The 16,953-nt window shown below is 38.4% G+C and overlaps 1 protein-coding gene across 2 annotated transcripts in view; it reads right to left on the bottom strand.

Annotated features, from left to right (window-relative positions):
• The window catches only part of LOC132268193 (DNA (cytosine-5)-methyltransferase CMT2-like), a 69,714-nt gene that overhangs the window by 14,286 nt on the left and 38,475 nt on the right, over positions 1-16,953 (bottom strand). For both annotated transcript variants that reach the window (XM_059768980.1, XM_059768981.1), the window contains exons 10-15: positions 15,419-15,477; positions 15,275-15,341; positions 14,775-15,104; positions 14,635-14,703; positions 14,470-14,556; positions 14,287-14,374 (exon numbers count right to left, since the gene is read on the bottom strand). In XM_059768980.1, coding sequence (XP_059624963.1) covers positions 14,287-14,374; positions 14,470-14,556; positions 14,635-14,703; positions 14,775-15,104; positions 15,275-15,341; positions 15,419-15,477 — 700 coding nt within the window. The remainder of the gene's footprint in view (positions 1-14,286; positions 14,375-14,469; positions 14,557-14,634; positions 14,704-14,774; positions 15,105-15,274; positions 15,342-15,418; positions 15,478-16,953) is intronic.

Raw genomic sequence — 16,953 nt, 5'->3', positions numbered from 1 at the left:
TGTCAAATGCTAGCCAGAATTTGATAGATATATACATGTACATATATAACAAATATATACATATACATATATAATATATCCCGCGGATTTTGCCGAATTCATCCCATAATTTGATCTATACATACATAAATATATAAATATATCCTTAATTCAGGCCAAAATTTGATCGATACATATAAATATATATATATAATGTTGAATTTGAATGCTGAAATAAGAAATGCAAATAGGAAAAAGGAAGAGAGAAAGATAAAGAATACATGCATATACATAGTTCGGCACTAAGGCCTACATTTATGGACAAAGAGCCACTAAGAGCTACATTTTTATTATTTAGATACATTTTTTACTTTAGTACAAAAAGCTTATATATAGGAATGGTAAAGATAAGAAAATATAGAAGGTGTACAATAGTCAAAGGAGGAATCGTGATTGGTGGAGGATTTTACTCCATCGTTATACAGAAATATTTATAGTTGGAAGGAAATTGACCGGATCACCGTGATTGGTGGAGGATTTTGCTCCACAATTATATAGAAATATTTATATATTTCAACACTCCCCCTCAATGTTGGAGCATGAATATCATGAATGCCCAACTTTCTAAAGAAACGCCTCAAAAGATGATGAGAAGGTGTCCGGAACAAAGCCAAGAAATTGACCAGATCTTGTTGGGGAAAATGACCAAATCTTGCTGGGGAATATAAACGGGAACTTGCCGGGGAAAATGGCCGGAACTAAGCCGAGAAATGACAAGAACAACGCCGGGAACAGCCAGAACTAAGCCAGGAAAATGGCAGGAACAACGCCAGGAAATGGCCTGAACTAAGCCGAAAAATGGGCCAGAACTACATCGGGGAATGTCGAGGTGCTGAACTATCCGAAAAACGGACCGGAACTATGCCCAAAAAACCAACCGGAACTCGCCGGAACTACTCCGGGAAAGGAATGTGAAGACATGGAGAATATGCTCCATGATAATAATACCAATACTCCCCTCAAATTCTAGATGGGATTACAATAACATTTAGGCTCTGAAACCATGTTGTCCTATTGAAATATCTTTATTATTATTATTATTTTTTTTATTAATTGTTTTCAGCCTTTTATTTGATGTTTTATGTAAGATCTCTATTACCATGGGATCACGTGGGTAAGATCCCCATAATCATGGGATCACGTAGATAAAATCCCCATAATAATGAAATCACATAAATTTTGGCATATTTCCTATGTTTATTTGATTTGGTTTCTTTTCTTTGTACCCTGTTCTTGTATATAAATATAGCTCTTGGCTCTCGCTTTGAGTAAGCCAAAACCCAAAACTTCTTTTTGGTAGCAGAGCAAAACAAAAACCTTCGCCTCCCCATCTTCCTCCCCAACGCCGCCACCTTCTCTCTCCCTCTCTCTATTTTCCGTCACCTCCGGCGCTCCTCCATCTCCTCCTAGCCCTTACAAACTTAACAAGCTTACACACCTACTCCCAACGAACCAGATGATACTTAAACTGATCCCCCAAACCTCTCCAAAAAAAGTTCCTCAGAAGTCTTTCAATACAAGCAGCAACAAAGGACGGAAGCTAATTCCTCAACCTCCACAAACTCTTTTCCCCATAGGCACTAGAATCAAAGCGCTCTTCCTCAACCAAGAATAGAAGGGATGTGTGGCGATCGGAAAAGAACTAACTCCACAACAAAGAACAGAAGCTAATTCCTCAATCTTCGGAACCTCACCCACTAGAATCAGAGCTCTTCCGCACATTCACTTTCAAACCCGAGACTACCTGAAAACAGATCAACACCGACCTCAAATATCTCATCCAAGACACCTCAGCCTCGCAAAAAACAAGAGTATCATCTGCAAATAACAAGAGAGAAATCTCCACCTGATGCATATCATCCCATCCCACCCTAAAACCCCTGATGAAGCCCACTTCCACAGCCCTCCCCATCAATCTACTAAGCCCCTCCATCACAATGATGAACAGAAGTGGAGATAATGGATCTCCCTGACGCAAACCTCGCGAATTACAAAAGAAACCAGTTGGGACACCATTCACCAACACCGAGAATCTCGCTGAAGAAATGCAGAACTCAATCAAATTCCTCCATTTTTCCCCAAAACCCATCCTTGCCATCAAGTATAGCAAAAAACTCAAACTAACATGATCATAAGCTTTCTCCACATCCAACTTACACAAGACCGCTGGAACCCACACCTCAATCTATCATCCACACACTCCCTAGCAATAAGGACAAAATCCAAAATCTGACGCCCTCCTGTGAAAGCACTCTGAGATTCTGAAATAACCTCATCCTAGACCACCCTTAACCTCAAAGAAAGAACTTTGGCTATTAGTTTATAAATGCATCCCAACAAACTAATAAGTCTAAAATCCTTCCCATCTACGGGTTCACCCTTCTACGGAATGAGGGCTATAAAAGATGCATTCAGGGATTTCTCAAATCGCCCCCGAGTATGAAAAGCATTAAAAGTACCCATCATCTCGCCCCTGGCCACGTCCCAACTCTCCAAAAGAAACCTCATAGTGAAACCATCCGAACCCACAGCTTTATCCCCATTACAATTTCTCAAAGCCTTCAACACTTCCTCCTCAGAAAACGGAATCTCCAAAAGCTCTCTGTTTGCCTCAAAAATCCTATCAAAATTAAGTCCATCCAGCCGGGGTCTCGTACAAACAGGCTCCGTAAATAGTCCCTGATAGAATCGGGCAATCCCCCTGCAAACATCGTCCACCCTACTCAAGACCACCCCATCCACAATAAGTCTCCCTATGTGATTACCCCTCCTATGATCATTAGCCAACCAATGGAAAAACTTAGTTTTCCTGCCCCCCTCGTTAAGCCATAATGCTCTGGATTTTTGCCTCCACAAAATCTCCTGTGACACATCAATCTCACCCTGGCACGCCGCTCTCCTACTTCTCTGCTCATCATCAATGCCACCCATGCCTTCCCGGCGATCAATCTCTGCAATCTCCGCCAAAGCCCTACTTTTCCTCCACTCGAGATTCTCGAAAACCTCCTTATTCCACCTTTTTATCTCCTTCAACACCCCAAGGTTTCAAGCAAGAATAAAGCTCAGATTCCCAAACACCATACTACCTTCCCACCAAGACCTCACACACCCCTGGATATCATCCGCCCTAAGCCACATATTTTCAAAACGAAAAGGAGTGATTCTAGACCTTAACACACCACAATCCAACACCAATGGAATATGATCCGATGTTGATCTAGCCAAGGCTGTCTGAGTTGCATCCGGAAACTTCTCCCAATCTCCTCAAATAAGAAATCTATCCAGGCGTGAAAGGGTAGGAGACTCTCTGCCATTAACCCATGTGAAAGAAGCACCCTCCAAAGGCAAATTGTGAAGATGCTAGCCATCAATGAATTCTGAAAACTGTACCATAGCCTGAGTCGATCTTCCTCCTGTCGATCTCTCCAAAGGGGATCTAACCATATTAAAATCACCCCCCACACACCATGGAAGACTCCACTGAGCCTTAACAAATCCCAACTCCTCCCAGAGAAGATGCCTTTCCACATCATCCACTGCACCATACACACCTGAGAACACCTAATGAAACCCATCCTCTTCCATAATAAAACTGCAAGAAATGGAGAATCTCCCTCGCCACACATCCTCTTTTGACACCCATCTCTTATCCCATATCACCAAGATACCCCCAGATGTCCCAACTGCATCCAACGCCTCCCATTCTATAACCTCCCACACCACAGACTCCTAACCACCCAATCCGAAATGGACGCCATCTTCGTCTCCAGTAAGCATGCCACATGAACACCCCACTTCATCATTGCCAATCTGACCACTTTTCTTTTGTCCGAATCATTAAGCCCTCGGACATTCCACGAAATTATGTAGCACTTCATTAAAAACCAATAGATGACCCCTCCCCTCTACTTCTCCCTCTTCGCCTCTCACTGCTCCTCTCCCTCCCCGTCCCATTCTTCCCCTGATAATTAATATCAGAAATCAGGCCTTGGATCTCCCTTCCCCTTCTCTACGAGGATAACCTCTTCTTCTTTCTAACTGTTCTATTCGCACTCCCAACATCCTCCACATTCTTTCCCTCCACAATTGAATGCATCACCAAACGAGCATGCTCCTCATTTGGCTGAAAAGATAGTCCCAACATACTACTCACATTATCAATGTTATCCTTCACCCACTCTACCCCTCTGTCTTCATAACCTAACGCAGAGAACTCCCTCCCCCCGTCCGACCATAATACACATAATGGTTGCATCTCCAAACAAGAAGTATTCTACCATGGAACCATCTCCATAGCATTCTTATCATTACCCACTCCCCCCAATCTGTCACCACCGTCATCAGCCAAAACCTCAAACCCGTTGAAAGCTGAAGGTGAACCAAAATCCCTTTCAAAGTCATACCCTACTGTTTCTGAGCCAAAATCCTGCAAACGGTTCACTCCCTTCAACCTTTTATACATTCTCAATTCCTTCACCAGTACTGACGCAGCCTATTCACTTAACTAAAACTTTGAGTTTCGTCCCACACACATCGTAACTCCATCCACACCTACCGGCGTTGCCATCATTGATACATTCTCCCTTAATATCTTGGGAGAAGAGCTCATCAGAATATCAAGCGTGTGATTCCTTAAATGTTCCACTTCATCCTCTGTCTCTACATCCAGCCCCATCCCCTGTGAATCCACTTCCACCACAGGCGATAACACCCCATTTCTCTCCGACTTTCGGTCAACCTCCACCCCCATTTCCCTCCTCAACACCCCACAAGGAGTAGAAGAAGAAGAAGGAGCAGAAAGAAGGCTCCGAGAGTTGGGGAAAAGAGACATACCAGGTTGGCTTCCCTTTGGGCAAACCCATTTCTATTTCTCCTTTCGCGACCAACGCCTCCCATCTCTAACTGTGGGATCACCCTCTCATAAGAAGTGGATTGCAAAGACCAAAATCAATTGTCCGAAGCCATCTGCACACAGCAACTCCCATGTCGAAAACTATTCCCCTTGCTACTGCTATAAGAATTGGCTCTAACCCAGTTATCTTTCTCAGATCGCGTCCAGTGTCTATTAACTTCACCAAGGACCGATGCAGAATTCCACACCTGGGCTTGGCCTAACCCATTCACTCTGAATCTCCTTTCCTCTTCAAACCCAAGCCCAAAACTCTAATAGACAGGCTCTTATTAGGGCCCCAATACACAGCCTTATCTCTATTCTATTGAAACAAGTTATTAAGCCCATACCCATCATTGTACTTGTGCTTCTGAACATAAGAACTAACTGACCTATTGCGCGGCCCACATCCCACCGGCCCAGCCCCATCCAAAACCTTATCCGTAATCTTCGAAACCCTATCTCTTGCACATGTACGCCTCCATTTCACCCCTTCTCCAGTCGCCTTCCGCGCGTACATATCACTTCGTCCCTGACCTTGCTGCCATCCATCTTTCTCCGATCTAACCAAACTCGCCGAACGGATGAACCAACATCGGATCTGCGATACACACGTCCATTCTTCTCAAAATTATGAGATACCGTGGGTTTCGCCACCACAGAAGGAGCAGTCTCCTCCGTCAATGAGATATTGAAAGCCCGAGACCTGTCTTCAACGATCACGAACTCCAAGATGACCCCACCGTCGTCCACTGTGATGACTATCCTTCCTGTCTCGCTCTCAAAGACCTCGACCTCCCTAAACCCACCACATAATTCCCCTATAGATTCAAAAATCTTCTGGCACCAGAGATGGAGTGAAAGGCCAAACAGCGCTATCATTCTCTGCCTCATCATTTTCCTCATCCCCAAGCACCCAACTCTATAACACCACAAATCGATTAACAGCTGTGCATCGCCCTAAGATTTTTTCCCCATCTTAGCACCTTCTGCGCTTCCTTCTCCAATGGAAATCGAAACAACAATAACCCATCTGGTAGATTAGAAACTTAACCCCACACGAAATATGCCAAATCCTTGAAGCCCACTCCTCAATTCCTTCCGAGCTACCCACACCTCTGTCGAAACTCCCAACAAGGCAAGATTACAACATCGTTTCATGGTGGACCGTACTCTGCTCATCCACCCGAAGGACAAACCCTTTGTCTGTAAACGTTCGCACCACATCTCCCTTCAACCCTAATCGTGGCAAACTCGCTACATCCAAAAAAGTCCTCTTCATGACATAATATATGTATACATAAAATATATCCTCGATAAATGTGCCCTAAATCAAAATCGCCTAAAATCGCCATTGCATATCTGTATTATTATTATTTTTATTTTTATAGCTGTTTTCAGCCTTTTATTAGGTGTTTTACGTAAGATCCCTATTATCATGGGATCATGTGGATAAGATCCCCATAATAATGGGATCACGTACATAGTTATTAAAAGCCCAAGGCACACCGAGGCGCTAGAGGCCCCTTGGAGCCTAGGCGCGAGGCGCACGACGAGGCGCGAGCCTGAGTGATGTGAGGCGCACAAGTACAATTTTAAAACAATAATTCTTAACAAAAATAAGACAATTAAACAATGAACATCCAATAATAAAAACACTAAATAGAATGGAGTCAATGGAGTGATGGACCAAATTAAATTCAGCAAACAAACATTCAGCAAACAACATTCACACTTTTAGCAAACACCATTCAGAAAGATGCATTCAAAATTTAAATAATCTAGCATACAACATGTAGCAAAATTCAGTAAATTGCATTCAAAAGAAGGAAAAACAGAACACAAAAACACAAAAAAAAAAAAAAAAAAAAAAAAAAAAAAAAAAGAAAAAAAAAAAAAAAGAAAAAAAAAAAGAGACAGGCAGCCTTCAAAGAAGAAAGGAGAAAAAAAATACGGCGAGAAAAAAAATACAACGAAGAAAAAAAATACAGGCCAGAGAGAAAAAATAAATAAATAAAAAAATACAGCAAGAAAAAAAATACAACGAAGAAAAAAAATACAGGCTAGAGAGAAAAAAAAAATACAGTAAGAAAAAAAATACAATGAGAAAAAAAATACAGCAAGAAAAAAAATACAAGCCAGAGAGAAATATATATATATATATAGACCCAGAAGAACAAAAACATAGATGGAGAATAAGATAGAAGAAAAATAAATAAAAGAGACCCATAAAAAGAAAGAGACCGAGAAAAACACAAAACCAGATATATAGAGAGGAGGAAGAAAAAAAGAGACCCAGAAGAACAGAAACAGAGACGGAGAAAAAGATAGAAGGAAAAAAAAAAAAAAAAAAAAAAAAAACAGAGACCCATAAGAACAAAAACAGAGACCGAGAAAAAGATAGAAGAAAAAAAATAAGAGACCCAGAAAAAGAAAGAAGAAAACTAGAGATATAGAGGTGAAGAAGAAAAAAAGAGACCAAAAAAAAAAAAAGCGAGATATAGAGATTAGAGAATAAGCAAATGAAGAGAGAGAGAGAGAGAGAGAAGAGGAGGAAAAAAATTACTAAACTGACCTGGTAGGTTGATTCGGTGATTCCGGCTTCATCTTCGTCGGATGGAAGCAACTGATAGCCCTCTCTTCTCTTCTCTTCTCTTCTCTTCTTTCTTTCTCTTTCTTCTGTTTCCCACTCCCTCACGTCTTTATTTCTGCTGCAGCTTTTGCTATAGATTGATTTGTTTTGTTGACTATTGTGATACATTGGGTTGCCTCACAAGTCACAAGAGGACAAATTTCCATTTTGTACTTAAAGTTTTTGTTTTGTACTTTTAGTTTTCAAAAGCTGTAACTATATATATATAATAATATAAAGTAAAAAAGCAAACACATGGTACACGTAATACATAAAAGGAAACAGCCAAACAAATTATAAAAGGACCACAGAATATATGAAGCGCACCTAAGCGCGCCTCTTAAACCATCCAAGGCGCAGCCCAGGCGCGCGCCTAGTGAAGGTCGCTGCGCTTGGGCTAGCATGAGGCGCAAAAGCTGCGCCTGTAGGCGCCTTGCGCCTGGGCGCGCTTTTAATAACACTGATCACGTAGATTTTGGAATATTTCCTATTTTTATTTTATTTGGTTTCCTTTCTTTGTACCCTATTCTTGTATATAAATTTAGCTTTTGACTATCGGTTTAAGTAAGCAAAAACCCAAAACTTCTAAATTCATATACAATACAATGGTGGAGGCTCCTTTATTGTTAGCCGAGATATGATAGGCGCAAATCATGGGAAGTGACTTACCATATTATTTGAGATATGATAGCCATAAATCTTGGATTTGACTTTATTTACGCATATGTCTAGGCACAGAATATGCAATGATTTTATTTAGTTTCCTTTATTGTAATATTAACATGTGCTCTTTTTAGTATATAAATATAAGAGTTATGAATGAGTGTTTATACATCTCATTCAAACCTTTTACATATTTCTCCTCTCTTTCTTTTATATTGTATTTCTACTTGGTATCAGAGCCAAGGTGGTCCGACTGCAATGAGGGCATTGCGAGTTTGGCACCACCCATTTGGAAATGGTCTAAGGTCACATCGCCCATCCGGGAGGTGTCGGGTAGGCAAGGTGTTCCGACCTCAATGAGGGCGTTGTGAATTGGCACACCTATTCAGAAATGGTCTAAGAAGACATAGTTGCTTCTTTTTATGGTCTGAGGAGACATTGTTGATTCTTTCATCTACATTATTTAAACATATGTATGAAGGGGAATGGTCTGAGGAGACATTGTTGATTCTTCTATCTACATATTTTAAACAAGTGTAGGAAGGGAAATGGTCTAAGGAGACATTATTGGTTATTTATAGTCTGAAGAGACATGGTTGATTGTTTTGGGTCTGAGGAGACATTGTTGAAAGTTTATGGTATGAGGAGACACTTTGATTTGTTGATCGGCACTTCATTTGACAGAAAAGCATCGCTAATCAGATTTGCACATGTGCAAGACCGTGTTTAAGGATGCATTGTCCAAGTTGGGCTTCTCAGACATCCACGCACCAACTTGAGGGGGAGTGTTAGCCGAGATATGATAGGCGCAAATCTTGGGATGTGACCTACCATATTATCTAAAAGATATGTTAGCCACAAATAATGGATTTGACTTTATTTACGCATATGTCTAGGCATTGAATATGCAATGATTTTATTTAGTTTCCTTTATTGTAATATTAACATGTACTCTTTTTAGTATATAAATATGAGAGTTGTGAATAAGTGTTTATACATCTCATTTAAACATTTTACATATTTCTCTTCTGTTTTTTCTATATTGTATTTCTACTTTTATATAGGAGAAGAAATTGTAAGAATGGAAAGAATTAGAAAATAGGAAACAAGGAGGATTTTTCTCCATTGATTCCTCTAGTAACACCAAATCTTCAATAATAGGAAACAACATCAATTACTGAAAGATTTTCCTCCACTAATTCCACCATTGAATCTTCAATACTCCCCCTCAAGATGGAGCATGAATGCCCAACTTGCCATTGATATGACGAGTAACAGCAAGTGTGAATGATGAAGAGAGAAGAAAGAAGACGAAGAACAATGCTCCCGAACACACTGACAACCCAAACAAGTCAACAAAAAACTGCCGGAGACACGGCAAAGGCGAGAACAATGCTACCGAACACACCGGTTAACCAAAGAAGTCGATAAAAACTGTCGGAGACACGGCAAAAATGAAGACAATGCTACCAAACACACCGGCAACCCAAACAAGTCAACAAAAAACTGCCGAAGACATGGCAAAGGCGAGGACAATGCTACCGAACACACCAACAGCACATACAAGTCGATAAAAACTACCAGAGACACGGCAAAGGCAAAGAACATTACTGCTGAAGAAACCAATAGCCCAACATGTCACAAATAACACCGAGAAACCCTTTGCAACATTTCAGATGCTAAGGGAATACCCCAAAATAGGGTTCCGAACCTAAGAAGAGAAATTAGGCTCTGATACCATATTCAATTTGAATGCGAAAATAAGAAATGCAAATAGGGAAAGGGAAGAGAGAAAGATGGAGAACGCATGCATATACATGGTTCGGCACTAAGACCTACATCCATGGACAAAGAGCCACTAAGGGCTATATTTTTATTATTCAGATATATTTTTTGCTTTAGTACAAAGAGCTTATATATAGGCATGGTAAAAATAAGAAAATAGGGAAGGTGTACAATAGTCAAACGAGGAATCATGATTAGTGGAAGATTTTGCCCCACCGTTATATAGAAATATTTATAGTTGGAAGGAAATTAACCGGATCACCGTGATTGGTGGAGGATTTTGCTCCACAATTATATAGAAATATTTATATATTTCAACATATAATATAGAAGTAGAGGTAGGCAAAGAGAGAGAGATTGAGAATTAGCGTTTTTTGGGGAGGAGTGTTTTGAAAAGACTTCTACAATCTGTAAAAAAACTCATTGCTTATAATAAAATTCAGGTTAGTCAATTTGGGTTTCTCTTCAAATTAAAACCACTTCATCACTTGTCTTCTTGTTTTCATTACTCACCTCAATCACTTTCGAGCACAAAACTCAATTGCTATTATTATATGTGAGGACTATATTAATTCATGCATTATATATTTTTTATACATGATTTTCAATGAATTTTTTGTTAAAAGCTTAAATAAAAAAAATCAGAACACCTCATTATTTTATGAGGTAGATATACATTACAAAACATGTTTCTGATTTACTATTTGCAAAATTCAAGAAACAAATGAAGGTTACCAAACACTAATCCTGCTTTCAAATAACTAAAAAATAAAAAGAAACGTCAAGAAATAGAAATAGGAAAAATGAACACATAAGCATAAATGTTATCAAACGACCCCTCAACTTTTGAAATTTGTAATCTACGCTAAAAATTAAAACAAAAACATTCTACGAAAATTACCAACCTAGGTACTATTAACTTAACAATCTCCCCCTTTGGCAATTTTGTGATAAAATCATTATTAAAAAAAAATAAAATATAAAATATAAAACTGAATATTTCATCAAAAAACAAATAAAAAGACTCAGCAATATTCTTTTTAAAAGCTCCAATGATTGATAATGTTAAAGAATATTTTTGTTTTTTTTCCCCTTTTTTATATGGGTAGTCTAGCTAGCATTTCCTTTATTTTGGCTAGATTTTTTAGGGCATATTATATTCTTGTACTGAAAAAGGTGTAGACGTATGATTGAATAATGCAGTTCACTTATTGATTGCACAAATTTTGACATGGTACCTGAGCTGCATCGATTCTGGCCCTAGATTGTCCATAATCTACCTCAAAGCATCTCAACTGCATCGGAAGAACTCACAATCGCAAGCCTTAATTGCATCAACTGCAAGACCTCACTTTGTTCATCTGCTTGATTCTCTCTATTCAATCTTGCAGCAATTGCAAGCCCTTCATCTTGTTCATTTTCACACGACTTTGTTTGCAATTTCACATAACGTTTTTTTTTTTTTATGAGTAACAATTTTGCATAACTTTGCTCTGTGATTCCGCATGATCATCTCTCATCGCAACTTAGTTTAAGTCGCAAATCTCTGTTCGAAACTGTGTCGATTTTCTACCCCAATTCTTTTTGGATTGGCACAGTTCTCTTCGCACTAGTTCACTGTTTGGTCTCAACATTTGATATCGTATCTCATGAACTGGCCATCACAACACTTCTTGCAATTCCATTTCTATTTTGTTTTTCAACTCCAATGATTTTCTGTTTGCATCAATTTGAGAACTCGTAGTTGATATTCGGTTCTTGGCAATTAGAATCACAGTACTTGACTCTTCTCCATTCACTGTAGATTTTGGATTTGAATTATTTCTAAGAGATGGCTAGTGGAAACAGTGATATTCTCTTCAGGCTCCTAGGGAACTCTAGGCACGAGGCGCACGGCGAGGCGCACGCCTGAGTGATGTGAGGTGCACAAGTAAAAATTTAAAACAATAATTCTCAACAAAAAGAACACAATTAAACAATAAACACCCAGTAATAAAAATACTAAATATATCACAATTAAACCAATAAAGCAACCAGCAAAATAGCACAATTAAAACAATAAAGCTCCATTAAGAAAAACAGCAAATGGAAGATATTTAGTTTCAGTTTTGAGTCATAAAACCAAACAATCTTAAGGGACCTAAAAAATTCAGCAAACAACATGCAGCAAGATGCATTCAACATTGCAAACAACATTCAGCACAACTTAACAAACTGAATTCAAAAGAAGAAAAAAACAGAACAGAAAAAGAAAAAAATAAAATAAAATAAGCAAAAAAAAGGCAAGAATGGTAAATTCATACAAGAAAATTTATTAAAAATAATTCAGCAAAATACATTTAGATAATTCAGAAGGAAAAAAAAAATTAAAAAAAAAAAGCAGGCTAATCCCTTTTCTTTTCTTTGTTTTATTCTTTTATTGCACAAGAAGACAAAGTTCACTGCAACAAACTACTCCCCTTTCTTTCTTTCTCTGCTTTTGGTCGGTCTTTATTTGTTCCACTCTCTCACGTTTCTCTATTGTATCCATCTTTATTTGACCATTGCTTTTCTTTTCTTTATTTTATTCTTTTATTGCACAAGAAGACAAATTTACAAAAGCTCCTTTTTATTCCAGCACATGTGTGCTGAACAGAATTCTTTTATTGCACAAGAGGACAAAGTTGACTGCAACAAACGACACCCTTTTCTTTCTTTCTCTGCTTTTGGTCTTCCTTTACTTGTTCCACTGTCTCACGTTTCTATTTTGCTTTTCTTTATTTTATTCTTTTATTGCACAAGAGGACAAATTTACAGCACATGGATAAGTCAACAGAACATGGAAAAAGCTGAACAGCACATGGATAAGTGAACAGCACGTGGAAAAAGTTGAACAACACATGGATAATTGATCAAGCGCGCCTGAATAAAAGCATGAGGCGCGTCCCAGGCGTGCGCCTAATGAAGGTCGCTGCGCTTGGGCTATTATGAGGCGCAATTCATGCGTTTGTAGGCGCCTAGCACCCAGGCACGCCTTTAATAACACTGCCTGCTAGAGGCTTGGAAAGGGTGTAAAGTGGAGAGCCGAGTCCGAGATGCTTGGAGGGTCACTCCCCTTTGTCTTTGGTGGGGATTGTGGCACGAGAGAAATAGGAGACCCTTTGATGGGGAGGAGTCTCCTATTTGGTCTCTCAAATACAATATACTAGCTTGTTTATTCTTTTGGGTGAAGGGGCAAAATTGTATATCTATGGATAGTCTTTTGGATTTTGTGGATAGTTTAAAGTTATAGTGTCGATTTAGGCAGCTTGTGTAACCTTTCAAGAGCGCTCCCCTTTTGAGCGCCTTTTCTGAATTATTACTTATAAAAAATAAAAATAAAAAACTAAAAAATACTGCTTTAGGGACCAGTATACATGGAAAATTATTGTAAAAGAGAAAATACTTGATCTTGTTGCTGTATTTGAGCCTAAGTTCATCATGGAAATTGGGATGCATTTTTTTTGGGTTGATTCTTTTGTTTTAATTCTCCAGAGGAGAATTCTTCTCGGATGGGGGGAATTGGTTGAGAACTGAACATGGCTCGAGAGCTTGAAAAGTACATGACCTACACCTACTATTGGAGGAGTGGGAAAAACAGAATTAGGGATTTTTGTCCATTTATTATTATTATTATTTTAGTAGTATATTAATTAGAGGATATTTAAGTAATTTAGTATTTTAAGGTCTTATTTTTAGTAGTAGAGTTTTATTAGGATTCTATTTTGAAGCTTATATAGATATGGGTTGATAAATTGAGAAGGAACCTTTTGATGATTATTGAATATTACTGGAAATGGCTACAATGATTTCTACCTCCTCTTTCTTCTCCTTCTCCTTTATTCTTATTCTTCTCTCTCGTTCTCTCTCATTCTCTCTTTAATTTTGGTATCGAAGAAACCCTACCCGTCCTGCACCAAAAGTTATATATTGCCTAGGTATATACTTAACTAACATTATATTTTTGAAGGAGAAAAAAAAAAAAAAAATTGAATCTAATAAACATATGGTAATTATACCACAATCATGAAACCCTGATCCAATTATAGACGGCCCTGATTTTAATGGTCATCCTTGGGCATCAATTCTCCAAGAAGTGAAAGAGAAATAAGCAACATAAAAAGTTAACATGACAAAATGAATCTATCATATAAGACAATATTCATAATTTTCTGCTAGATCCTGGTACTTATGAACTACAATTTGATTATGATTTAGAAGTAGTTCCACATTTACTATATGGACATAAACAACTTACCAGATCTCGTTGCTCTGATATATTTTTGAAACTCTGTTTCTGGAGGCTTTTTGTATGACATCTTATCACAAATTTCATGGTTCATGACCTGAAATAGTGAATTAGGTAAGAATGCATTTTTTATAGCGAAAGAGCACAAAAAAGTGAAAAACCAACAAACAAAGAAAAGGAAAATGAAAATACTGGAGGAAGATCAGAGATGGCATCACTGAGAACAAGAGCTTTTTCTAAATCCCGAGATTGACTTTCATCATAAGCAACAACACTACGCTGCAATATGGAAATAAGTCAGCAATGATAATTAATTAGTTAACCTCAATGTTAGCGTAATAAGAACATAGTGAGCACCTCAAACTCACTAGGCGCCCCGTATCTCAAAACCACATCATGTGTAGGAAGTGGAAACTGGGGTAATTTCTGCATAGAAGAAAACAATTAAGAAAAAGTCTTTTGTTTCAACCAAAACATTATACCGAGAGATTACTTGCCTCATGACAATGAGCGCCCCACAAAAAAACACGCAAACGGAATTGAGGAAGACCATAACAACCAGAAGCCATAATTCCTAGCCTTGCTTGGTAATTCATACGAACCAAACGACTTATAGCATATCTTCCAAGACAACCCTTGGCAAACCTCAAAATGTCAACCACATTTTCCATTAGAACATATTTGGGCTTTAAAAAGTTCACAATATCCATGAAGACTACAATTTGACGATTTCTTTCATCATCCAAAGGAGAATCAACATTTCTATGGCGGTTGTAGCCACTTATTCCTTGACATGGAGGTCCCCCACAAATAACATCAACATCTCCCTACAATGTTTGTTGCCAAAAGAAAGGAAACGTTTTAGAAGCTGTCACTGTAAAAGCAAGAATATATTAATAAGATACAGATGCAAGATAGTCATATAAATATGAAATTATTCTCTACTAATGAAGAATAAGCTAGTAGTGTCATTTGATCCCAAATAAATAGATCTTACCGGTTGTGGCAATATTTTTGCCTTAAAGCCTTTTAACACGAAATCTTGTATACGATCTTGGCATTTACTGATAAAAAGTAATTATCAATAACTACAATCACCAGAACAAAGCAAAAACTTTACAACATACTGGAAATAACATACCTTAACCCCTCAACTGGCTCCCACGTGTCCTCACTGGGACCATATCCCACCCAACGCACCTACGAAATAAGTATTAGCAAAGACAGCAATCATTTAACCTATCACATAAACCACATATACATGAAGAAATCAACATTAAACATCTCAAAACATACTCCAATTGAAAAAGTTTTCATTTTATAATAAATTTAGGGTTTTATTTTTTTTGATAAGTAAAAATAGAATAGAAAGCGTTCAAAAGGGGAACGCGTCCCAAGAATGCCCAACCCTCCACAAAAGAAATTCTGCTGAAGCCTTTCAATCCTTTCTGCCACAGAGGCTGGGATCTGAAAGAGAGAGAGTATGTGGGAAGACTCGCCAACGTGCACTTCATAAGGGTGACCTTCCCGCCCTTCGAAAGATACTGCTTCTTCCACCCAAGAAGCCTTTTCTCAAACCTCTCAACCACAAGGTCCCAACCCGGGCCCCATCCTTCTTGACGGAGAACCCAAAGGCAACCCCAAATAAGAAATAGGGAAAGAGGAGATCCCACACCTAAGTACCGCCGCAAGATCAGCAATGTTATGCACCTACCCCACAGGGACTAAAGAACACTTCCCCACATTCACTTTTATGGTAAACTTAATCCATATGGCCAATCCCGTTGGTACAGGATAAAAAGGAAAGGATGATGATGATTTAGGGTGAACTTAAAAAGTAATTTTCAAAGCCACATAATTTCCTATGGAACTCACCAAGACTGACATAAACCATCAAAACACTAAACTTGTTGGTCAATAAGACTCAGGTTGGTAAATTTCGAACAAAACAAAGTCCTTATTATTTATTTCAATTTGTTTATATTTTTTAAAAAGACAACCTAAAATCAAACAAAGACAAAGCAGCCTGTGATTCAGCAATAGATTGATCAACGCACAAAAATGCTCGACCAAGGGAATGAGTCACAAGATGATCTGCAAGCCCCAATGATAAACGAGACAGGATGCAGACGAGAAAGAGTAACGTAGGACAGAATTAACACTTCACTCTATTGTTCCCTCCTCTTACCAAAAATGCTCGACCAAAGGAATGAGTCACAAGATAAACTGGAAGCCCTAACAATAAACTAACCAAGACGCGGGGACTAGAAAGGGGAGTAATGTATGACAAAATTAACACTTCGCTCCATTGTTTCCTCGTACTAAGGGTGATTCAGGTTAAGCCGTGTGGCAATACGAGCAAAATCAAAGGACTTTTCACCTTTTGTACTCAAATCCACATGGAGAGATTACTTAGCGCACTAAAATCTAGTGGATGTGGTTCAATATTCAAGAAAAGCAAGGATTGAGCTATCAATTAGAGATTTCAAAAATTCAGCTAGGGTACAAAGGTAAATTCAACTATCAATTGTGCACTCGCCGAAAATAATTTCATATTCATGCATTCTTATCACCATTTATGTTTGATCTTTACAAATTAGTATAGAGTGCGAAAAGATTGTGAAATTTTATACAACATAGAACCTCATTTAGAGTGTGTTTTGGATTACAGGACGT

The sequence above is a fragment of the Cornus florida genome, unplaced genomic scaffold (genome assembly GCF_030987335.1).
Source record: "Cornus florida cultivar Cherokee Brave unplaced genomic scaffold, ASM3098733v1 CherokeeBrave_3.0.0_Hap2_Chr08, whole genome shotgun sequence".
NCBI lineage: Eukaryota > Viridiplantae > Streptophyta > Magnoliopsida > Cornales > Cornaceae > Cornus > Cornus florida.
This window is presented reverse-complemented; position numbering and strand designations above follow the sequence as displayed.